Source organism: Canis lupus, chromosome 13 (genome assembly GCF_003254725.2).
Source record: "Canis lupus dingo isolate Sandy chromosome 13, ASM325472v2, whole genome shotgun sequence".
NCBI lineage: Eukaryota > Metazoa > Chordata > Mammalia > Carnivora > Canidae > Canis > Canis lupus.
The window spans coordinates 43,310,861-43,337,790 of NC_064255.1; the positions used below are offsets into that span (position 1 = coordinate 43,310,861).

Genomic DNA, 26,930 nt, shown 5'->3' on the forward strand with positions numbered 1-26,930 from the left:
CCTAGATATAAGATTCCTCCAGGATACCTTTTGAGTTCCTTTCATCTTCTCTTCACTCAAATCAGAGGAATTTGGTTAACTGGGGCTTTTATCTATCCTATCTAGTTTGGACTTAGCTCCAGATCTTTCTTAACTATCCAATACTTTTCCCTAAATATTTTTGCCTCTCTTCATATTACAACTCTAATGTATGACTCTTTCTCTGTGTGTGTGTGTGTGTGTGTGTGTCTATGTGTGTGTGTGTGTGTGTGTGTGTGTCTATGTGTGAATGTGTGTGTGTATTGTGAATTTCAGGGCAATATTTGTTTAAATATTGGGAAAATGTCATTACTAACATATTTTATAGCTTTTCTACATTTTATATTAAGATTTTTTAATCCTTAAAAGTAGAGTTAATATACCTGATAAATACCCGATAAAACATTGCAAAAGAAATCTTGCTAAGTTTTTAAATCCCTATTTTGATTGGCCAAATCAATTTATTTTTTAATATACAGGACATTACATTTGAACTGAGAAAACATTTAGACACTGCTTTTTTTCTTAATATAGACTTGATATGATTTGATCATATAAAAATGTGCTGTGACAAATACCCACCCAGAAGGATTCAGCTTCATGCAAACCCTACCGGAGCTGATATGCCAAATAGTCCAGGTCACAATTTTATACCCCTCAGCAAAGGCAACAGGAGCACTATCCAAAAAGCAATCATTTATCAAGACCAGATTCTCAGTACACTTCTGCTGGAAGGAAACGTTTCAAAGCTCAAGCATTACCTATCACATCCCTTTGTAAAATCATAGCTATTGCAGTTTAAGAAAGCCTTTGATGAGTCAAGAACCTCACCTAAAACAGGCTGTTTCTTTGCAATATTAGACAATGTTTGCCTATGGAATCTAAACATTTATAATATCTTCAATAGATTTATTTTTAGGAAAAAAAGCTCAAGTGTCCTGCTTTAACTCTTGTTGAAAGTGAGTAGTAGAAGATCTACAATTAAGCTCATAAGCAATAAATGACTTATTAAAGGCATTGATTGATTCACTATTATTAATTTGTCCAACATATATGTACTGAGTGTCCAATATTTCAAGTTATTTTGCTGAGCATTGGGACTACAGAAATGAAAAATATATATATATATCATCTTGGCAACTTCTCTCAGGACTTAGAAAAAAACATGTGATAACCAATAAATGCTATAAAGAAAAAGTTTTTAAATTAAGGAGTGCATTACGTAGCCCGATTGCTAGGAAAGCCTCTTTGAGAAAGTGACTGAAACTTTTGGGATGAGTTAGGCGTAACCAGGTAAAGAAGGGACTGTGGGGGAAAGGAAGGAAGTGCCTTACGGTAGTAGGGACAAATTCTAAAGATTTCTGTCAGTAGCATAAGGATGAGAAACTTCCTTATCAGTTAAAATTTGAGATCCCTTTAAGGATGTTCTAAAATCTTCCTTTTCTTTTCTTCCTCTTGTATTGTTCTGAAATGAGCAATTAAGGCAATGCCTTATATTCAGGGCTACTCCAACATAACAAATGTCTGATATTTGCACTTGCCAGAGATCATGAATCCCCACCAACATCTCTACAGTGTATTGGGTACTTACTAAGGACCAAGCACTACACTATATGGTTTTCACAACCTCAAGTACCCCCTACAACCACCTGGGAGCTAGTATGAACATTCTCAGTTTTTCCAACGACGACCACATTGAAGCCTAGAAAAGTTAGGAACTTCTCCCAAGGTCAGACCATTAAAGGGGTTAGAGGCATGATTTAAATGCCAAACCCAGGCAGCCCTGGTGGCTCAGCGGTTTAGCGCCGCCTTCAGCCCAGGGCGTGATCCTGGGGTGCTGGGATTGAGTCCCACGTCAGGCTCCCTGCATGGAGCCTGCTTCTCCCTCTGCCTGTGTCTCTGTCTCTCTGTCTCTCTCTCTCTCTGTTTCTCATGAATAAATAAAATCTTTTAAAAAATAATAAAAATAAATAAGTCCCACACCCACACTGTTAAGCACTCAGGATGCTGCCTACAATAGCAAATGCATATATGAATGGGATTGAAGAAAAGCAGAAAAGAATTTACCTGCAATATGTCCACAACAACCCAAACAGGCGAGTGACAGTCATAAACGGTTTGGCTTTTTCAGAGTTGATTTTATTTACATTTATTTGGTTTCTGTCATAAGCTAAACACTCTACTATGCTTTGACTCACACAAAAAAAAAAAAAAAAAAAAAAAACAAACAAAAAAAAAAACCTCTCTCTGATTAATCCTGCCTTTCCAGTATGTGTGAAAATCGCTCTAGAGTTTTTTTTTTACAGATTACTCTTTCTCCCATTTTTCCTTATACTCTTTCTATTCCTTTGCTGCTTGGTTGTCCTAACATGCTTATCAACATTACTTCGTATCTCGACTAGCCTGTAATTTTTGAACTGTTTTAAAAATGAATCGACATTACCACTCAAAATCTGTATCTTCTATATGATGAAAATATTTTAATGATGATCTTTTGCAAGAGAGAAGCTGTGCCCCAACTTTCTTCCACAAACTTTCTCTTAAGTTAGAATATAGCACTGTCAAAAAGATGTTTAAAAATTTACTATTCAAATATATGATATGGTAAAGCCGAAACATTTTTACCCCCCTGGTACATCAGACACTGCAACTTCAACTTTAATTGTAACCCAGAGAGGGAATCAACACAGGCAGTAGCTCTCCTTCCTGACTTGAAAATGATTCTTCAAACATGTAATTATCCACAAGTAATTAAAGTTAATGAAGTTCAGCTATCCACATGCCAAATTATGTATAAAGTTAATGTGTATACATATGTGTGTGTAGTAGAAGAGGACTCATTAAGCCACCTATTGTGTATGCTCTTGTATTTTCAAAACCAATCCCTTTCCCTAGTCTCTACAAATGGAAGCACAGTCAATTGGTCATAAAGCATATGTTGAATTATCCTTTTAACACAATTCATTACAAATCTACTCCATCTACAATAAAACAGCACATTAAGTCAGAACAAATTGATATTCTACTATGACACCACTGGGTAGCTCTTACGTTGTCAAAAAGAGGACCCCTCCTCCCATTGCTGAAGCCATTTAGATTTTCTCCAGGAAATTATTTGACTTGTCCTGAAGAGTAAGTCCCGTGATCTCAGCTATCATTTCCAGTGGGGCATTATCAAAACCATTCAACATTTAACAAGGCTCTCCTGCTGAAACAGCTGTTCATCCAAAGTGAAAATTTTAAAACTTTCTCTGAGCCTAGATAATCTCACTTGAGCTAGAAAATAAGGTATTAGACTATTTTGCATGTTCTATCACTTGATGACAAGAAAGACAATTTTGCACTTCAGTAAAGGCAGATTGCAAATTTAGCATGAATTGAACCAGTAGCTGAGCTCCAATTTATGGTAAGTGGCTCATCAGCACATTAATGTCTACCACCCTGATAACCACTCCAGCCAAGTGGGCCAGAAACTAGATGGCCCAAATATCTGGTGGGAAGCAAGAAAAACGTGCCCTCTACAAACATCTATAAAATGAATCTTGGAACCAAAAGCTCCCAAACGTCTATCCTCATTATCATTCTCATTGGCATGATGAGCTAAAAACCAAAGTCAGAACCATAGCTTCTAAAATTGCATAGATTCAAGTTTTGGATTCTGCTAACTACTAGCTATGTGACCTTGAGGGGAATTGCTTAGCCACTCTGTGCTTCAGATTTCTCCTGGGTAAAATGAGGAGTTAATGATGGGGTAGGATCGGTAGAGCACCTAATGCTACTACCTAGAACACAGTAAGCAAGAAATACTTGTTAAATATTAAAATTGCACTGTTATCATTTCAAATTCAAAGACAAAAATGTGGGTAGTCCCTATGAAGTGAAATATTACAATAGAAGTTTCCATTATTTCTAAACTCAGATGTATTTTTTTCAGTAGAACTAAATATTAAATGTATACTGTAACTATATGCCTCAGAAAATGCTGGAAATACAGGGGAACACTATATTTTGCACTCTCCTCAAAATTCACTTTATTTCCTATTTCTAGATGGAGATAATCAGCTCTGTTCCTTGGAGCAATGCTAAGAACTAGCTAAAACCCAACTTGCCCAGATTTGTCAATTGCAGAGATAATTAAAGACTCCCGTTTAAAAGGTTTCCTTCTGGACTGATGATTTTTGAAGAGACATAAAATCAGCAGTCCTATGATTTTGTTCTACTTAATCATATTAGCAACTGAAAAAATATTTTCACCTTCCCAACATACAAATACTAAAATTTCTCTTACATGATTAAAGAAGAAAAATGAAAATATCCCTCAACTCAAGCTTTTGATCCCTTCCAGCTACTGTTCTTTCTATCACTGCGAGTTTAGGGGAAAATTGTCTGTATTTACTATTCCTGATTCTTCACTTGCACCCATTATTATTTTATATCTCCTCCTATTTTTCCCTTAAAACTCTTTGTGGATTATTCCAACAGGCCCTTTTTAAAATCTCTATTTTACCTACTGTCTCAGCAGCATCTAAAACTGATGATCACTTCCTCCTTCTTTAAATCTTTTCCATAAACTGCACAGTCTCGTCATGTTCCCTTTACCTTTCTCTGTCTCCAATGTGGATGCTCTTCTCCTGCCTAATTCTAAAGTGGTATCTTTCCATAGATTCAACTCTCGGACATCTCCATTTTCTCAATATTTGGGTAAATGAACCTGTCCAGTGGCTTGGATTATCACCTTTATATCAATATTATAAAATCAGTGTTTAACTTCTCAAAATTTTCCCCAACCTGAGGACCCCCTATATCCAGGAGGGTGTCATTCAGATATACTAGAAGCATACTAAAATTTTGATTTATTCATTCGTACATCCACTCACTTATTCATCCAATTATTCAACACATGTTTATTGAGTATTTATGTGTCAGGCATTATTCTTGGCTCGGTGATACTAAAGTGGAGGAAAGGCCCAAAATTCTTACCCTTACAGAAATTACACTTTTGTCCAAATTCAAATCTATATAAATATTTATTCATATCCAATGACCCCAATGTATTTATCCTTACAAATACATCGTTCCTGCTGTATCCTAGATCTTAAAGACCGGCACACAATCCAGCTAGCTACACATGCCACGAAACTTCAACTACTCTTGCCTACTTCTGCCTAATTCTTTTCTGTCCAACTTCTTCAAGATTTTTCCAATCTGGCTAGTCTTCTTCACAGCCTTATAAGGGCAACCAACATTTCTCACTTGGCTACTGCATGGGCTATTAACATTTACAGACCTAACATGTCTATGAATCTTCCCTCTCTCTACTCTTCATTAAAATAATATTTATACATTGTAAATCTGATCACATTACTTTCTTGCTTATATTCTTTCAGTTGGCTCTCTGTTTTCAAGAAAAAAAAATTACAATACTTATATAGCATAATGTTCTACAGGACCTGGGCCCTGCCTTCCAACCCAGTCTCATCTTCCCTATTATTCTCACATCCTCCTCTTAACTACCCCAGTTACCCTAGTGTAGCATTTGCTATTGGTGCCTTGTCTGTATTTATTTGATTTACCCAGGACATTACTCCAGACAGGATGATGGCTTACTGCCTTTCTCTGACTAAAGGATACTCTGTCTACAGGAGATCGATCTGGGGGAAAGGGCTGGCCCAAAAGTTCAAGAAAGTTAATTAATTTGGTAATCCAAATTAATAAGAGACAAGAGTTGGTAAATAAGCATCCTACTTCTCTGTCAACCATTTTGAAAATTCTGAGGTGTGTTTCACATATACTCTAAGAGAATCTCTAGGATGATGAGTACATAGTGGTAAAGCTGCTCATGAATCACACTTTCTTGGATTTTCTTTCTTTCCGCCATCTTACTTTCCTCACAGTGCTTCTTGGGATCACCCCAAAAATTAAGTGCTTGCACACAAATCCTTGCAAAAGAGCTCTGCTTTGGGGGAAACCCAATTAAAACACCTGGATTCTAGCAGGATGTCCTCATTTGGTTCTACAAGTATTAGCTACATTGTCTGCTTATGGATCCTTGCACATAGCCCTCATATCTTCTTTCCTCTATCTCCTTTGCCTCCCTTTTGTGTTTTCTAAGGTAGTACTTAGCTATGGATTGCTCTGAGAAACTTAATGTGACACATCCACCAACCATCACCGGAGTACCCCACCCCAGAGATGCTAATCTGAACTGCTACATCTTCACACAGCATTCTGTGCTTTTTCCAAGCCTGGCATGTAGCATACTGTGTGAGTGCCCCTCCCAACTGTGGGTTCCTTAGGGCTGCGGGGCTTTGATGTTTTCCTTCTCCCTCTAACTAGCACAGTACCAAACACTAAGAGATAGTCAATAAAAACAAGTCAAATGAATAATAAATAAATGATGAGCAAACTGTATTGAAATAAATCAACAACCAAATCATTCCCTCCTGTACACTCAGAACAGCAAAAATGAGTCTCACACAATGTGTCTCAGGAGATAAGTAGTTGGCAAAGCTATATAGCCAAAAGCAGCGCATTTAAATCCACTTGGAAACCAGATGACAGTCATTTATTCTATCCAGATTATACTTCCTGGGCTACTATAGTAGTTAATGAACTGTTTAATGAGTCAATCCTGGAATATTAACTGATAACCAGAATTAAATGCCTTTCCTCTCCCATTTGATACATCTGCTTGTTTAAAAGTATGACTGAATGATTGCTATAGAGCAGAAGAGCATCACCTCTTGGATCAACCTCCACCTTCCTCTTCCCCTGTGCTGCTACCCAGGAAAAGCACGAGGCTCACAGGCACCAACCTGCCTCTGCAGGAGCAAAGCAATGGGAAATGTGAGTCTCTCCTTCAAACCAGTTGAAACATGTAGCCAGTAGCTGAAATAGCTTGTTTAACAAGGACTGGATTTTTCCTCTCAATCATAGTTCTAAAGCTATCAGTTATTGAAAAGCTGATTTTCAAAGCACATACTAGAACAGCTTTTCTGTACAGCTGCAATGCTATTTAAATCTTCCATGAATATACCCACAAACCCAAGAAAATTCTAAGCTGAAATACTGCTCTTAGAAAGGACATAGTAAAATAAGACCCTATGGGGGAAAAATCCAGGAAGTGAAATCTGGTCGTTAATTTTAATATTGAAATTATAATCAGGCATATGGTTTATACTCCTCCAAGACAGAAGAATACTTGAAATCACTATTTGGAAGGTCAGCCCATGAGCTGCTTTGGTGAGATGCTTTGGTGGACGTTAGCAGCCAGCCTCCCACTCATTCTTTAATACACCTCAGAGCTGTGGATAGATGTTCCCACCTTCTGCTGTGGGGAGGTTGGAAGTCGACGTAGAATAAGCAGCAAAGGCAATGGTTTGGAGACACTAAACTGATCAGTGGGAGGCAAGATCATGCTTGGAAATTATCCACTCCTGAACCCAAATTTCTGCTCCACAGTAAATCTCAAGTCCTTTATCTGTCACACGCCATCGTGAAAAAAGTCCCAGTACCCCACCCCTCCCCACCCCCGGTGACCCTGGCAGCACTGATGTCACACTTTAATTCCACATCACCAGCCATACCATTCTTCTGTTATGGCCAAGCAGTCCCACTGCAACCATTCAGGCTGCCTTTATAGTATTTTATGGTGTTGATACCTCTTTGAATTTCATCAGAGTGGACACTTTAAGACTCCAGCCCATTATGTTGCAATCTGAGTTTCCCTCATTTAAGACATTCAATTTCATCAAATTACCTACCAAATGAAATTATATTGAGCACCAGTTACGATTAGAAATTTTTTAGAGCCATTTGTTTGGAAGCTGTTGATGAAAACCAACTGACACTATACCCAAGACAGTTCACTGAAATCATGACCAAAGAAAAGCCACGATGAGAATTGTTCCGTGTCCCATCAAGTACTGTGTAGCCCTGTGGTTCACATCCACTATTTCTTAACTCCCAGGATAATGGGATCTTCAGACAGGGCCAAATGAATGCTTGCTAAATTATGGATTCACTTCAAATAAGAAAATGCCACACTATCCCATGAATATGCTGGGATGATTGTAAGATGTAAGGCAAAGGGTGCACACGACTGCAATACCTAGCACAACTCCTGGCACAAGTTAACACCCCACAATTGTTTGTTGAATGAACAGATAAATGAATGTGCATAAGCTGAGATCTTGATGTTTAAGGAAGATTTACTAAACACCAGTATATTGAAGATTCCACACAAATGTCTTGAGTCATCACTTGACCATAAAGCATGAATAAAAAGCTCAGCAGGGCCAAAGAAAATTTGGATCTAGTCCATATTTTAAGGCACTGTGGAATTAATAAGTGAAAATGTAATGCGACTTTGGGTTTCTGTTATGCCATGGAAACCTGCTGGTCCCTTGATTTTAAAATAATTTTCCAGCATACTAAAATCAGAACTTTTTTTCTCATGTTGTTCTTTCCTTTGTTTCCATAGGAAACAGTGACTTCCAGGCATCCGAGATGACACAACATAGATCACCAAATTGCATGCCACCCTGCAGTTGCCAAGGAGATAATGTATGTCATTCCTACAAATAACATGTTGCTCACGCCTTCATTTCCTTTATCTAGCTTTTTAAGATATTCTTCGCCTGAACAGAATTCAGATAACGTTCACTGTGCACTGATGGAAACATTCCTTTTTTTAAAAATGTGTTTACCCCCATTCCCCCAAGACACTTGATAGCATCACACATGCTGTCTGTGGAAGGTCTGAGCATATTTTATGCCGATTTTGGAACCAGTGATTCAGCAGTTTTCACTGGGAAAAAAAATGCATCCTGAATTCTGTCTGCTTGCATTCTAAGTAAAGGTTCAATTAAATCCACACCTGGCACTAACATATTCCAGTTTGAAATGGTCTGCCGCAAAAGCAGCTGCACTCAGTTGAATTTACATGCGAAGGAAAAGTTATAGCAAGCAAAGAGGGAAAAGATGGATGGAAGGAAAGAAAAAAGGAAAGGAGGGAGGGAAGGCAGGACAGGAAGGAAAGTAGGAAAACACACTTACTGGGGACCTACAATATTCCACATTAAATATCCATACGATAAACAAATGGAAATAGAGAAGTCAAAGGTCTTGCCTGACATCATCCCGCTAGCAAGAGGTAGAGTCAGTATTTGAACTCGAGTATGTCTGACTTTTTAAAAAGCATAGGCTTTCCAGTTATTTGGTGCATAACAAATTGCCCCAGACAGCCCCTTTCAGGGCCTTGGAAGTTGACTGGACTCAGCTAGGCAACTCTCACTCAGGGTCTCTCGGGTGGTTTCAGGCCGAGTTGCTGGGACGGAGGCACCTTGAAGACAACCTCATTCACATTTCTGGGAGTTGATAATAGGGCTTTCAGCCAAAATTCCCTCCCTGTGGTCTCTCCCTGTGGCCCAGGGTCCTTATAGCATGTTGGCTGGGTCCCAGTAAGGGTCTCAGGGGAGCCAGCCTCAATGTCACATGGCACCACTTCTACTGGGCTCGCAGCCCCACTGCCCCAACCAGATTCCAGAGTGGAGGCACCAAGACTCCACGTCACATGGGAAGAAACGCAGGTCAGATGACCAGTGGGGGAAGACATCTTATCGCAACCACCTCGAAAAATGTTTTGTCATAATATATTTTTTTGCAATACCCAAAATGCCTCAAACAGCCTGAGATCCAGGCTTCAAAAGCTCTATCTGGTTGGTGGGGTAATTGGGGAGGGAAGAGTTAAAATGATCAGTTTTAAAAGAGGAGTGGAGCAACTTTTAATGTCAGCTTGATGAATTGTGAAAAAACTGAACATTGAAATTAAACTTTGGAATGAGTTTCTGATTAATTTTTGTGTGTGCTTAGCAGAATCCCTTTTTACTCATGCGTTGTCAATTTTCAAAGCATTTGGTTATCCTAAAAACTAACTCTACACTAAAATTATATTGCAGCATATTCGTACATAAGTTAGCACGATAGAGTATTACCCAAAAGTGCTTTTATCTAATTTAGCTTTTTGTACTTTAATTTTTTTATATAATTATTTTTGTACTCAGATAAATGGGCATTTCCTACATAAATTATAGGTTATACTTGCTCAACCTGGAGCATGCATATGCGGAAACTGTGGCACCAAATGAATGGCTGTCAAAAAGGGTATCATAGTCCATGTGGAGCTATGTTCTTGTCATCTTAATCTATCACCTACCATGAATTTGTCAGGAGGCTTTTGGCTAATGTCTTCATCTTCTCCGCACTCTTTGAAATTGTTCTAATAGTGAACCTAGCTAGGCCTACACCGCATGAGATCACCCAGCTGATCCGAAATAGCCATAAGCCCTCCATTGAACATCCCATTTGTGTGTTAACCATTAAAATAATCACAGTTGTTTGTCCTCTGGAAATCTATCAAACTATTATCATAAATAAAGAGAACCTCGGCCAGAAAATAAGATACTAATGATATGAAGAAAGAACACCATGGAGTAAACATAATAATCAGATTGTGGAGCACATTCAAACGGGGGAAGAACATTTTGGTGAGCTACTGAAAAAGCAACAAATTCTGTCTCATGGCTTACATTGCTGAGCGTGTATGGTTGTGCTCACTCTATTGTGCTCGGAGGCTGGTCTAGAATAAACATATACAATGCACACATTTAATATAGCTATTTCTGAAATGGTCAGCTCTATGGTGAATCAGGCTATACTACACAGTGCTACTCAGGTTTACCAAGCAAAGTACCATAATCCCAAATAACACCAGAGTTCTTTCTTTCCAATATCCATCTGGCATATACTCTCATTCAGACCAACACATAAGATGAAATATTAGCACATCCTCAATTAGGGCTTGACAAGACAAAAAAACAGCAACAACAAAACCAAAATTGAGGTGCTTCGGAAACACACAAGGCAATGCCAGCAAGTGGCATGGAAGAAAGGACATCCTATTCAGTATCTCTGTTCTTATTTTCATACTTCTGATTTCACCTCACATTGTTTTACCTCCAAATTTCACATGTCTCTGTAGCTTGGTTTTGTTTTGCTTTCCCACCATGAGGAAGACCATCTAATAACAAAATTCCTGCGAAGAACACAACAGTATTGATCTGTCTTACATTAAAGAACCATTGGCCTGGGCCTTGTACGAACACTGCCCTACAATGAGGACTCGCAATCCTTTTTACTTCAATTTTATGTGCCTTGGAACTTAGAAACTTCATAATGCTATGATTTCTAATACTGTGAGTAGCTAGCTGCACTCCCTGGCTGCAAAATGACTGGAGAGTAACCAGGAAGTTATTGTAGCCAACAATCACCTTAAATTGTCTTGTGAGATTCTGAAATCCCCTATTGATTGTAATTTTAATCTTCAACCCACTACAGAATGTCTATTAAAGTGATAGATAGATGACAGATAGATGATAGATAGATAGATGATAGATTAGATAGATAGATAGATAGATAGATAGATAGATAGATAGATTATAATTTGAAATAATTAAATTAGGGATCCTTGGCTGGCTCAGTGGTTTAGTGCCTGCCTTTGGCCCAGGGTGTGATCCTGGAGCCCCTGGATCGAGTCCCACGTCGGGCTCCCTGCATGAAGCCTGCTTCTCCCTCTGCCTGTGTCTCTACCTCTCTTTCTCTCTATGTCTATCATGAATAAATAAATAAAATCTTTTTAAAAAAAAAAGAAATAATTAACTTAAATCCTTTAGCAAATTTTCATTGCTGGAAAACTGCTTTTTATACTTGCTCCATTGTTAGGGTAACTCTCTAGCCTATTGGTCAAGCCAGGACATTTTTGTCCCAAACAAATGCTAAATTGGGTAGACCACAAGGCCAACAGGTGAACAAGGACAGTCAACCTGCCCATTATACATTAACTGGAAAAAAAATAAAAGTTTCCAATTTGCTAGGAATTTGAAGACCACAGAGGAAAAAAATATATGTTTCATTCAAAATAGGATTTTAAGTCTTTCCATATTCTATCTCAGTGACACTTCGAAACACTTCTTTAAAGTATTTTTAGTAGTGAATTTGATAAAATAAACCTGGCTGTGGTACAAAGGACATTACCCATTATAAATGTGCAAAAATGGATAATTTCCATAATTTTGAAAGATGAGTGCATTTCATAAACACTGTGAGAAAGTAAGTCTGAGAGAAATAGAACTTAAGTATTAAGTAGCAAAGGAGAGATTCATTTTTTTAATTAACCAAAAACAAACAGGATTCACCACATAAAATCTGATTCTATTTTTATGAATCGCTCAAGGATACTAATATAACTTTCTGTCAGAAGATCAAGTCCCCATTGACCATAATCTATTTCAGTCCCAAAATGTATTCTTGTTCTGTGGATAATAGGTAACCTCCTCGGTGCCATTTTTAGAGCAGCCCGTCGGCAAACATTAAGCAGAAAGCATGTTAACATTTTTCAGGATCAGCTAAGCCCTTAGCAAAGTGGGTTTCTCGCTTGCAGAAGCAGCGATAGTGAGCTGAGCGCAGGGGAGAGTGTCTGTTGAAGCTCTACGACTGTACAAGCCTCAACTGCTTCGAGTCAAAATAAAATAAATGAACCACCAAAACAATCCTACTGAGAGTACCAGGGTGCCCACAGAGGCTATGTCCCCAGCAGCCCCAGGCACACTGAGTGCAGGTCCACGGTTTTGACATTCTCAGCTCCAAACTAAATCTTTGCCTGGAAAACAAACTAATAATTTTTTTAAAAGTCCTAACCACTATAATCACTAGGACAATTTATTTCTAATTACCTGTTTTGCTGTCAAAAAAAGAAAGAGTTGATAAAGGAAACTGTAAGTCAGATCTAGGCCTCATCTTCACTTCAAAAGACCGTTTTTGACTTTTTTAAACCGTTTTTAACCAGTAAAAATGGTATTCTCATATGGTTCGGCCTAATAAAAACTGGCTTTTGTCAAAACAAATCCCAGATTCATTTGGCCGTGGAAGGTAAGGCCAGTGAAGGTCAAGGGCTCAGTCCGTGCTCTTCATTCATCACTGGCATCCGCATTTTTTAGTGATGGATCTGCTCTAAGAGTAGAACTATCAAATTACTACATGGTTGTGCAGCTCTTGCTTGCCTTCTGTGGAAACATCCTTCAAGCTCCACGAGGACTCCTTTTCTCACCTCCCAAGCAAGATGTCCTTCTTAGTGCTTCTCCATTCAAACCAGCTGTCAGAAGAGTATTGATTATATCCTTTCTTCACATACGATCAAACAATTGCTTGCATTCTGGGTGTAGCCTGAACAGCACAGTTGAGCATGGCTGCCACTTCCATCTAGAAGCCTGCCTACATCAAGAGCCAGAGTAACCAAACAAAACTAAGAGCCAAAGGCACAGCCACTGAAAGGGCAGGAATAACAGTTGCTTCATATGAGATACTTCCAAAGACACCAGGCGGTTTCAGGTCAAGAAAAGAAGGGTTTACTTCAGTACTCCTCAAATTCAGTGTGGGCCTCAGAGAGTAAACAAGCAATACTGGAATGGGCATACGGGAGTTTTTTCTATTTTTGTTGTCATCTAGGACTTCTCTTTCCTGTCACTATTATTAATACCGTACAGAGAGCACATTGTATTCATTTATTCTTTGATCCACTGCCTCAGCCAACAAATATTGATGGGCATTTATTGTGTGCCAGGCTCTGTGCTCAATAATGGTCCTAAAGTTTGTACTCTTGAAGACTGTTTTGTAAAATCTTTCCAGGATGTTCACAAGTGTTCAAGGCTGGTTAAGCTAGACATAATAGCATGCCTATTTTGTATGTGAAGAGTTGACTTTCTGCTCTCTGGATACAGAGTCCATACCATTTTTTTTTTTTTGCCAAATTCTCTTTGAAAATGTCAATCCTCACATGCTAAAGATGTGTCTGAAGAGAAAGTACAGGTGTACTAAGTGATGGGGATCCTTCTTCCTTCATATCTTTTCCTTTTATTTTAATGGGACAATCTGTCACTTTCGAGGGACCCCTTGAGGTCCTCATTAAACTTATTTGATTTAGACAAACGTTTTGGGAAGGTAAAAATAGACAGTGCTCACAGAAAAACTAAACCACACCTTCATCCTCACATCCCCATTCCTCTCTTTGAATCCCCTAAAGACAGCCTTTTATGGACTGTGGAGCCCACAAGTGTTTTCAGTTAGTCAAACAAAAAGCAAGTAAAACTAATGCTTTAAATTTTTTGTTTTAGCCAAATTTCCCCAAAAAAGAGAGAGAGAGAGAAGCCAAGTTCACTGGACTACATGATTAGGAATCATGAGATGAGAATTAACAAGTCCCCATGCTCGTCATCTCTATGACTATGTTGGAGTTCTAAAAATTGAAGTCAAAGTACAAGAGACAGAAACTGCGAGAAAGAATAGAACCTTGCAGAAAAATTAGGTAAGAGGAATATTAAAACGCAGGATCACTATAAGAGAAGATTTGTGAAAGAATAAGATATGTTATTCAGGCAACAAAGCTAGACAGGCTAAGGTTCTTATGAAACCTGAAACATTAGAACATAGAACGCCAATCATGCCATACAACCTGAGTGGAAAGTGCCCTCTCCTCCAAAATACATAATAATCTTCTACCAGAGATATTTTTTATGCATTATATCCTCTAATTCATTTAAGTGAAATGAAATAAGTAATACGCAAACTGATAATTTTTGAAACTTCTAAAACATCTGAGGCTGAGTGAAAAGCTAGAGATTTAGATTTAGCTATGTATATTATGTTGTGAGAAATTAGTCCCTCAAAATAGCAAAAGGGAAATTGGCAGCTTAGCCAAATAAACCAGAAGGAATGAATAATCTTACATAGTAGCTTAGGGAAGAGAATTTGCTGGAAAATGTAGCTAAACATTGAAGGAATTTGTTTCAAGCAGCTGTAATTTTTGAAGCTGATTTTTTTTTCACTCTTAAAGAAGGGCTGGTTCACCAACATGCCTAACATAGATGAAGAAAGATCACCAAATTAATAAAAATTTGAAATACCATTTTTTAAAAAAAAAACTTTATAAAATGTCACTGATGGAACTCTGTGGTTCCTTCATATACTGCTAGCCCTGGCAACGGAGCCAGTTGTATGGGGAATGAAATCAATCAGTAATTATTTCTTGAGCACGTGCTAGGTTCTGAGCAAATCTGTGCCAGATGTGCTGGAGAAATAATGGAGTAAATGGAGGAGTAATAAAAATTCCAGTAATAGTGTATAGTTTATTAATCATATAGCAATGTGAGAATGATTCTTAGGCCAATCCATAAATATCACAAACCCAACTAATGGTATTTACAGTCATGAGCTAGCTCGTCTCCTTGCTCTTCTCCTGAATCTGCTGCCCATCAGGGAAAATGCAGCTCACTCCCAGGCTGAGCTCTCCCGCCGCACCCCCCACCCCCCCCCACCCCCGCAAAGGTCAGGCTGTGTCTTCACATTCCTTGGTCCCTACAGAATATTTGCTCCTCCTGACGATTTACAATTTACATCCCCACACTCTGCCGCCTGACATAGTGCAAACTCATTTAGGGCAAAACTGTCTCTTGAACTTCTTTAAAATTTTCCCTACCACCTTTGAAACAATTCTTCTGAGCGTATGTTCTAAGTAAACACTGTTAACTGAGCAGATCAACACATGTAAGACAGGTTATTTCAGGTCAAAAAATAACTGTAATAATTTTGAATTTTTTTTATTTTTTTTAAGATTTTATTTATTTATTCATGAGAGACACAGAGAAAGGCAGAGACATAGGAAGAGGGAGAAGCAGGTTCCATGCAGGGAGCCCAATGTGGGACTCGATCCTAGGACTCCAGGATCATGCTCTGGGCCAAAGGCAGGTACCAAACTGCTGAGCCACCCAGGTGCCACTGAATGTTTTTTTAAATGTTTAAAATGTCAAACATTGGGAAAACTGTGGACTGCTCTATAGTTTGTTGAAATGCCTGTGCTACATCAATTGATAATTTTTAGCCTTGACAAAATTTCTGTGTGTTTTGTGCAAAGCTGGAGATTTGGAGAGTGTGATTTTCTGTGACTTTGGCTTCTATGTAAACTAAACTACCAGCTAATGGACAGGGCCTGTTTATAAATGGGATAGAGTTTCTAAGTATGGCTTACACTTTCAACAGTGTGACCACTGGTACAGCCTTCAGAAAACCTGGACTTGGAGTGGGGGATGAGTATGTGGTGGTAAAGGCATAGCAGAGGGTCAGTAGTGGTGGTTGCACGGAATTACTGTGTGGCATCAATTCCTAGTGGTTATAAACCCAAACTTTGGAGCCAGATTACCTGGGTTTACATCTTGACTTGATCACTTAGCACCTGGATGATTTTGGACCAATCAGTTAGGCCTCTCTGTGCTTCCATTTCCTCATCTGTCAGCTAGGATGAACATAGGACAGGACTGCGGTGACAATTATATGAGTTAATATGCGTAAAAATGCTTAAAATACTCTCTGGCACTTGGTAACATAATATCAGTTGATGTTTTTACTGCCATTGGAACAGTATGATCTTTGCTATGTAGATGAATATAAAATAACCTGAATATTTATTTTGGTCTGACTCAGTGAACCCAAAAAGAACCATCCTCCTTCTCATCAGCTTTACTAAAGTGAGCACATGTTAGAGAGTATAAAGCAAGCTGGCATTAGTTACAGAGAGTAAATGAGTTTGTAGTAATGCAGATTTTTCATTGAGAAGGAAATTTAGATATAATCTTGCCTAACTTCATCATCTAACAGAGACGCGCAAAGGCAAATATTGGGGTGCGTGATTAAAGCTGCACCGAAGAACTGAGAGCAGAGACACAAACCCTCCATGCCTCATTTTCTCTAGTGAGAGGCAGCACCATGCATCTGACAGTCTCCAAAACACTTCACCAAGGCTTATTTTCTTTCCTCAACCATAAAATTACGTGCGTAACAACACAACAGCTCATCCTGGGGTTCACTGTGGAAGTTAGAGGTATCACATGTAAAGCAACGAGCAGTATCTATTATATATATTTACGTAGCACCATGTATTACACACACATATGGTACATGGATACACACACACGTCTACATGGTACAGAGTAGACAATAAAAATGACGATGACGGTAATGACATGCTACCTCCCCAAATTCCATGTACTACATAAATACGTTTCACAGCTTCTTCCTTTTCCATGATATTTATAAACACATAATACGTAAAAATAGAAGAGCGGAGTTACTGTTAATCTGTATCTATGTCCTCCCTCCACACACGCCCTACACCGTATTACCCTAGGTTTATAAGACGCCTTACTCTTGCCTTGAACACCAGCTAATATATCCACCCTTCCCAACGCAGCATCAAAATGATGGCATTTCTCATTCTGGAGGAAGAAATAGACTACATTTTTTATTATGATGCTAATGTTGGCATTTTTCTTCCAATGTGATATTACCAATAATCACCCCAAAATGCACAACGCTTATGGTTTCGATAAGCCATTTAAACTGATTGCTTCTCCTCCTCTTGTCATTTTGAGTGATGGCCCTTAACTTGTCACTTTAATGTGAAGTCTCAGCTTAATGCTGTCATATAACTTATCATTACCCTCTCTGCTTCTCCTTCACAGCATTTGGCACATTAATCATTATTTAATTATTTGAAATTAATCGTTGAATGCCGGTCTTCCCTACTCTCCTCGTATCTAGGAAGGGAGTGAGCACAGCCTTCCTGGCATGCTGACACTTAATGGGTACTTCATAAATATATTCAGAAACACAATAGGTTCCCAATATGTAGTTGAACACAGAGATTGGTATTTCAGCAGGCCGGTCTGAGTAGCAGTGACGATCTGAGAGTAAATCCCCAATACTAAAAAGTAGGCTTGTATGAATCCAAAACCAGGACTCAAAGCACACTTCTATATGCTAAAGATGCTATAACTCACAGGACTAAGAGCCTCTCTCCCTCACTAGACAGCGCTCCTAAGTCTGGTCTTTGAGGCCTCATCACCCTGCAGGGTGACTGGTACGTGGTGGTTGCTTGGTAAACGCTGATTAAATGACTAGATTTGCTCTCAAGGATTAGCAACGTGACAATTTCTCATGAATCTGCCCAAGACATGTTAACAAAACTAAAAGATCAAAAATATGGCTGAGAGTGAAACATAATTCTGTTATTCTTAACATAAATCGTACCATTCAGTAATTGTGCGATTAAGCAATTACTCATTGCCTAACGAGCATCACCAACTACAGAACGTTCTGTACCGAGCAAGGTATGGGCTTGGGGAGGTACAATTTACATCAGATTTAAAGAATGTCATTAAACTACTGTCACAAACACACATAAATGTCAAGTGAACTGACAGCACGGCTTCATGTCCTTTTTCAAACTGCCAAAAAGATTTTTAAACTAAGGAAATGAAAGAAACATGGACAAATGGGAAAAAAAATGAAAGTTTTTTTGCATGTTGGCTTAAACTATTTAAAGAACAGCATTTTTATGAAGAGTTCTGAGAATGATTAAAATGAAAATCTGAAACTGACCCAGTTTGTGTGCCCTGTTGCAAGGGAAGGAGCCTTGTGTACTACCAACCGCCGAAGTCACTGTATTGAACACTGATGTTGCTGATAGTCATCGACGTCTGTGTGAGCGCTCTGACTTACAGGACAGAAGGACAACAGATGATGCTCTCCTCTCAATGCACAGTTGCACTTCCAGATTTACTGAGCTTTTTGTTTTATTTTTTTAAAGCTCAGCTCCTCAGCTCTCTATTGCTCCTCACTAGCTAAGTTCAACTGCGGACAAGTGTGCCTAAGGACACTAGGATTCCATATCTGCCCTTCTCGACACTCCAGCTCCCTACTTAACACCTGTTTGATGTTCACATTTACTCTGGCGAGAAAAAATTTTATGTGAGATACAAATGTGTTTAAACGTGGTTGATAAATACAGAATTTCAGAGCCACCACATTTCCCATTGTCCAATCCCAGAGTGGACTCATTATCATCCATCAATAAAGCACAATATGAAACAGGCAATGTGCTGTGTGAGGAAACAGAATGAAGCCACAATCAATTTTACCAAGGAGCTCGCCACCTAAGCTAGGCAAATACAGCAGTCATACGTGAAACAGTTTGCTTATGCATAATACTTCAGGATATTATAAATGACACATTTTGTGATACATCACTTTGAATGTTGAAGACGTGCTTCAATAATAAAGGATAATGATAACCACACAATTTTTTTGCTGGGCATTATGCTTGTACTATGTACTTATTAACATGCCTGATGTTATTTAACCCTCATGATAAGCCTCACCAGTAAGCTCCATTATCACCCCCACTTTGTAGATACGGATCCTTGAGACCATGTCCTTGAGATTCTTGACCTCGGTCAGAATGAGGCATGTATGAGAAACAAGGCTTGAGGTTGACTTTGAAGAATAGAGGGTAAAAAAAAGGAGATTCTCATGAGTGCACTTAAATTATTGAATCCAAGAGGCACTTTGAGTTATTTATATATTTTCTGTATCATCTTTTTTTTTAAAAAAAGACTCTAAGTAAAACAAATAGCTCTTTAATTTTACAAACATGGGCTGCCCAGGTGGCTCAGTGGTTGAGCATCTGCCTTTGGCTCAGGTCGTGATCCTGGGATCCGGGATCGAGTCCCGCATCAGGCTCCCTACAGGGAGCCTGCTTCTCCCTCTGCCTGTGTGTCTGCCTCCTCTCTCTCTGTGTTTCTCATGAATAAATAAATAAAATCTTTTTTAAAAATTTTACAAATATCCTTGTAAGAATCTACAAACACTTTGAAAAGTCCGTGAAGAATAGCTACAGTGAAAAGGAAACAGACCAAGAAATTGGGTAGATGGGAAAGGAAAGGTATGCCATGGAGAAGGATGCACCTGCAGTTTGAAAAAAGAAAATCATCACTATCGTGGGAAGGGAAAAAAAAATCTCCTGCTATGGAAACTGCCACTATTTAAACTTGAACAAATTAGCTTCTTCATTAAAGGTGGTTCACTGCTCTTCTCTGTTCTAGTGAATGATGCCACCACCATCTCATCACCCATGCCATCACTCAACATTTCTAGTCGGTCAGTAAGGCCTGATTGCCTGTAAAAGTTCTTGTTACTGACGCATTAAGAGCCTTCAAACAATAGCATTTCACTATTGTTACTTATTTGTGGAAATATGAACAAGATTGTGGGGCTGTTCATTTTATGTATGTACATAATATATACATTCTAATGTCTGTTCTTTGTAGGTATATCATAAAGACTATAAAACAGAGTTGTAATAAAAGAGAACAAGTTCTGCATTCAGATACAGCTGGATTAATTTAAATATTAGGTTTACCATTTCTTGAGTACATCACTTAACAACTACAAGCCTCAGTTTCTTCACTTGTAAAATAGTTATCATGACCTTGAAATTAAGTAACGTATGTAAAGCACATCACATAGTACCTGACACAACTTGGGAGCTCAAGCAATTTTAGTCATCATACCAGTGGATTTTTTTCACAAAACATAACATACACTCATAAATGCATACTTGCTAACCGAACAAGGACTATAGGATATATTTTCAAGTGATTTTGTTACATGTAATTTTAAGAAATTTTCCTTTTTTTAAAAAAAAATATTTTATTTATTTATTCATGAGAGACACAGAGAGAGGGAGGCAGAGACACAGGCAGAGGGAGAAGCAGGCTCCATGCAGGGAGCTTGACATGGGACTCGATCCAGGATCTCCAGGATCAGGCCCTGGACTGAAGGCAGCACTAAACCGCTGAGCCACCGGGGCTGCTGCAAATTTTCCCCTTTGTATATGTATTTTTTTTCTTTAAAGATTTTATTTATTTATTCATGAGAGATACACAAAGAGAGAGAGAGGGGCAGAGACACAGGCAGAGGGAGAAGCAGGCTCCATGCAGGGAGCCCGACGTGGGACTTGATCCCAGCACCCCAGGATCATGCCCTGGGCTGAAGGCGGCGCTAGACCACTAGGCAACCAGGGCTGCCCTGTATATGTATTTATTTTCTAAACCATCCTATTAATCCAAATCCTTTGCATCAACGAGAGGACAGACCGGCTCCGAAGTAGTCAGATACGGCAGCAAAGCTCAGTTCAAGTACTGGAAGGACAGGATCAAGGGAAGAGTCAAGGTGACCACAGCAGAGAAGCAGAGCAGCTGTTTTGCCTCCTGAGAGGCCCAAAGACATATTCGAGCTGCCCACAGCTGCCCTTGCATTCTGCCAATTGGCCCTTTCTCCCTACTTCATGAATATTCCATAAACCACCCGCTTTCCAACTCCCAGAGAATAGAAGTGGTCACCCTAAACCCCCGCCAGGCCATTAATAGTCTATAGGTCACATACGGTGACAATGAATCCAACCACTGGTGACCCTACCCAGGGGACTGCTGAGTTACCAAATGTCATGTAGCCTCTCAGGGCAATTCCAAATAAGGAGTTTAAGCACATTTTAAACACAGGCAGCATCATTCAAATAAGTAAACGGCCATACAAGTTGGAGTACATATTTGAATAAGCAAATTTCATCTGTCTGATTAGAATCTCTACCGAAACCCCAAACCTTATATATTCTTAGGATATTTCCTTCCAACAGTATGTTTTAAAATGTTGCTATTAGCACATTCTTCCTCCTTCTAAATGTCCTCCTCCCTGTTTCTCTCTCTCTCTCTCCCTCTCTCTTTCTTGCTCTGTTCCTCCCCTCGCTTCCCCCCCCCCCACTTTAATGTGTTCTCAACCTTGAAAGTTGAACTTAATACTGAAACCATTCAATGACAACTGGCATTCCAAAGCCAGCTGTGCTCTGGCAGGAACGTGGACTTAGGAGGACGGGTGGGCAAACCTATTCATCACTGTCTTTAGGACACAGATACCCTTCAAGTAAGCCGATGCGGAGATCGGAGTTATTACACAGACATCGTCAAACACTGTAGAGGACATGAAGCCTAGGATGTACATTTTGACTAGATTTCCTTCCCAACCCTTAAATACTATAGATCTAAGCCTTCACAAACAGATTTAATCTTCTCGACATTGCTTATGTCATTTGCACTCAGGTCACCCATCCTGCCAAGAGGAGTTACTGAATCAGAGTGGACTCAGCCCGTTGCATGTGTTCAACTGAGCATTTACTGGCAATGGCAGCTGCTCCACGCAAGAGCTATGTTTAAAGGAGCGAATAAAGATTACTGGTCCTCTTCCCACCTTGGAAAATGCTGCAAAATATTTTTATTCTCATTAAGTGGCACTTTTAAGTATTTATAATATTCCATTACAGCACCGGTGCAAGTTTACTTTGCAAAAATGAAAAGAGAATTATAGCAACTCATTATAAACCGAAAAAAAAATATGTATATAAAATATGTCTCCAAATCCCGAATCTCTGGACTCGAGCAATCCTGGGGTTGGGAGAAGTTAACAGCTATGTGGGAGAGGTCGTACGCATGTTTTATACTTTCAATATTATTAGAAGATCATTAGTAGAAATATGTTGTTTTAAAACTTAAATGCTAATCACTAGTGATAAAAATGTGATACATAGCTTTCAAAGTTGTGAGAAAATAGAGAATAAGGAATTAGTCATAAAAAATATTACAAAAGTTAATATTAAGACTATAAAAAGTATAAAAATCAGACCAAATAGAATTCAAGGGAAAAGGTATTATATGGGACCACCTGTATTCTGAATGGAATCCCAGCAGTACGTCCGTCCCTCAGCACTACCACAGCACGGTCACCATCTAACATGCCACACGTATAATATTTATGCTCCGTAAATCATCTGTCTCCCTTTTCTCATCCTAAATACTTAAGCGTAATCTCCATAGAGCAGGATATTTGTTGGGGGGAGGAGTGGGGTATGTACACGTACACAGACCATAAACAGAGTCTGTGCCATGGTTGGAGTTGGATGTCTATTCTTTTGAACAAGTTAAAAGATAAAGGAATTAATGAATGATTTAATAAATAAGGGAATGGGTTATTATCTACAGACAAAAAAATTGATAATTTATATATTCTTTGATTTGGGCAAAAGAGTTTTGGACCACCACTTGTCACAACTACAATAAGGACATGGATAAGTGACCACAGACCCTTGTCTGCTGATTCAACAAGGAAGCTGCGTAGAGTAAGAGTAAGAAAGAAAGAGATAGGGATGCCTGGGTGGCTCAGCGGTTGAGCACCTGTCCCTGGCTCAGGGTGTGATCTGCGGTGTCAGGATCAAGTCCCTCATCAGGCTCCCTGCCCGGAGCCTGCTTCTCCCTCTGCCTACGTCTCTGCCTTTCTCTCTCTGTCTTTCATGCATAAATAAATAAAATCTTAAAAAAAAAAAGAGAGAGAGAGAGATAGTAGAGGAGGAGGAGAAGGAGGAGGGGGATTTGGGAAAAGATGAAGGGGAGCTGCCTATTTGCTTACCCGTTTTCATGATGATCTTGCTGTTTTTGTACAACCAGAGTCGATAAGGAAAAAGTTACTTAAAAACTTTTTTTAAAATCACAGAATCACTAATGCGCCCAGTATGAATTACAGTAGCTCTTAGATTCTTTTAGGTCTGTCCCTTTAGAACAAGAATTTTCAATCTTTGCTGTACATCAGCTACAACTATGGGTCTTCTTGTTTATCGGTTTTATTTTCTTGTTTAATACAAGGGCACAGGTCCCAACCCAGCCCCATGGGATAGTTCCATTGTGGGGTAAAGTTAAGAATCACTGCTTTACTTTGTTCAGCTAACCCTATGAAAATGCCTTCACAACCCACTCAAAGATATCCACAGGTTCCTCTCAATAGTATACATCAGATTTTGCCCCTGTCAAAATTTTTAATTCTGGCAGGAAGTTTCAAACAATTAGCTCCACATAAATCTAGCTCATCCAGACCTTTTAAATTTTTAAGCCATTAATCACCATTTAAACTTTTAATCTACAATTACCGTTTTCTCTCTTTCTGGATTTTAATGACTTAGAAATTGTTACTGTGATTTTCTAATTTTCAGTTTTTCCCCTGGCCATGCAAATCTGACCAAGGAGCTGAAATCTTAAACTGAAGGAGATTAAGTCAAATACCTGCAGAGGTGCTTCGGGATGCTTTTCTCTCTGCACTGGAGCAGCTGGTATTTCCTGGAGGGCTTTTGATGACTTCCTTTTGGCTTTTTCCATTTGAATATTGGTAAAATAATTCACAGCAGCAAACTCAATAAGGGCAGAAAACACGAAAGCAAAGCAGACAGCTATGAACCAATCCATGGCCGTCGCATAGGATACTTTGGGCAACGAATGCCGTGCACTGATGCTCAGTGTGGTCATGGTGAGGACTGTGGTTATTCCTTCAGAAGCAAAAGAGCAAAGAGACAAAATACTTTACCATTAGTTCCATGCAAACAAACCAACAAACCTAAGGATTTGGTGGGGGGAGGAGAACAAAGTTTGTAATATTTAAACCAAACCATCTTTGATGGAAGATTCAAACCCTAGTGGTTCAGTGAAATTATTAGCACAAGTTTTTGAGTAAGAGATGGATATAATTAAAATCCTGGCTCTTCTACTCATTGGGCTCAGAGGGACTTGGATTAAGTGAGGAAAACTCATTGGGCTTCATTTGATACTTACCTATCACATTTGCTGTAAAGATTACAAGTATCTATGGCACCTACCATATATTGGATTGGTATCAGTAGCTGAGCCAACATACCTGAGAAAGTCAACACGCACACCCAGCAGGAAGTGTGGCTCATCAAAGCACTCATTCTCAACCGGAAGTGAGAAGTTGATAGCATTGTAATTTGGAGCATCAGAATTTCTGAGATAGCCATGGCCCGTTGCAATGGAGAATCACGACCAGAACAATCATGAATCATAGATACTTATAACCTTTCACTGAATATTACCTACTGACTTAAGATAATAATAAAATAATAATAATCTAGTTGTGAAAGCTTAAGTCACAAGAAGCAATAACTTATATTTTCTGGAAAAATAGATTTCGAGTATAATTTGATTTTTAAAATATTGGACATCTATGCATCAGTTTGTGGTAGGCAGGAAAATCTTTGCAACAAAGAATGGCGGTACCTCTCTTCCATCAGTAGGCTTCTGAGGCATATAATCTTCAGGGAAGTCTTCTCCTAAGCCTGAATAAAAGGTTAGTCTCCATCTCAGTGGAAAAATTCCACTTGCTACTGGGGCTATAGAGAATATGTTATTGAAGGATGCTAATAGTTGTCTCTCTCTGCATTTTTGTCTATCTGTATATTTCATCTATGTTATCTAGCTAAGCTTGGGGATTTCTCTGAGAACTTACTCTATCTACTTAAACTCATTGTATATAATGCCCAGAATAGCTCCTGAATTGGGGAGGATGATGATGGTGATGATGATGATGATGAAACAGTCACCTAAACTACATATTCCAATCGTGTTAATCCTTTACCAAAAGCCAAATAATACATGTCAAACTGAAGAGATAGGGAGCCCCATGCAACACTGAAAGAATGATAATATTTGAAATAAGGAAGAAATTATATTGTCTCCTCAGCTCAGCATTTAATTACTTTCTGCCTTGTTCCCTAATTGTTCCATGCATGGGGCCTGTCTCTACAGTTTCATTTACTGTAGGATTTCAGGATTTACCATACCTCATAAAATGCTGAATACTTGATAAATGCATAATAAATAAAAACTCATTTTTTTCGGCTCCTCGCCAATCCATTTTTCTCCAGTCCCTTCCGAACTGTTAATGTTTAGAACATAAAAAATCACAGCAACTGTGCATTGTATAAACTATAGATCTTTTAAAAAATAGTCCATAAACTCTACAGAGAAAGAAACTTGCAGATTTGGTTATATTCCCTTTAAAAAAAAATATTGTGTGTGTTTTTTTGTTGTTTTTTTGTTTTTAGAATTGTATTCATCTGAAATAGATTTTTAAAAGTCTGCTGGGTCAGATGTGGAGATATCAAAATCGCTATGAAAATGGAGTACTATGATGTGTTGGATTTCATTTCAGAAGGAGACCTTAGGGGCACGTGGGGGGCTCAGTCAGTCAAGCATCTGCCTTCAGCCCAGGTCATGATTTCTGGGTCCTGGGGTTGAATCCCGTGTTGGGCTCTCTGCTCCTCAGGGAGTCTGCTTCTCCCTCTTCCTCTCTCTCTCTCTCTCTGTGCTCTCTCTCCCTCTCTCTGTCAAATAAATAAAATCTTTAAGAAAAAAAAGAGAGACTCTAGAACTTTTAGGCCTCCATTTGATCTCAGAAAAATGGCAGCATTCCCATGCTGCCTGTGAGATGTAAATTAACTTGGAAAATTTTAGCTACAAAGTTTGAAGATAAATCAAAGTTTTTCCTCTTATTTATAAAAATTTAAGTTTAACAGCTTATTAAGAATTCAAAAATGAAAAAAAAGAATTCAAAAATGCTCTACAACTTCTGTATGTATATTTCCTCTACTATCACAGAAATTATGCTGAAAGTACTTGGATATAAAATATGAACAGTGCAGCCTAAATAAGAATACTTACTACTTTGAACTCAGAAAATTCTACAGAGCATAATGTGGTAACCAAAAAGGAAAATTCAAACTCAAATATTAGTGATTTAGGATTTCCCATGTTGTTTTGAATTTTTATTTTTATTTTATTTTTTTTTTTTGGTACCGGAACAATTTCTCCTGCAGACCTGAAGTAGTGGTCTTCGTCTTCACCTGTTGTCACGTGAAGAGATTCCCTTATTAATGCTAAGTAAATAGGATATTAGGCAATTGAGCCTTGAATCTCAAAATGACTTTCTGATCACTAGGGAGCGTAGATCACCAAGTTCATGAAGATGTTAAATGATGCCATGGACGTAAATACAAAAAAATCTTGCAAAAAAATATG

The 26,930-nt window shown here is 38.7% G+C and overlaps 1 protein-coding gene across 2 annotated transcripts in view; it reads right to left on the reverse strand.

Moving 5' to 3' along the window:
• Window positions 1-26,930, reverse strand: part of GABRA4 (gamma-aminobutyric acid type A receptor subunit alpha4) — a 218,538-nt gene that overhangs the window by 166,530 nt on the left and 25,078 nt on the right. For both annotated transcript variants that reach the window (XM_035718932.2, XM_025435560.3), the window contains exon 8: window positions 24,126-24,385. In XM_035718932.2, the coding sequence (XP_035574825.1) occupies window positions 24,126-24,385 (260 nt within the window). The remainder of the gene's footprint in view (window positions 1-24,125; window positions 24,386-26,930) is intronic.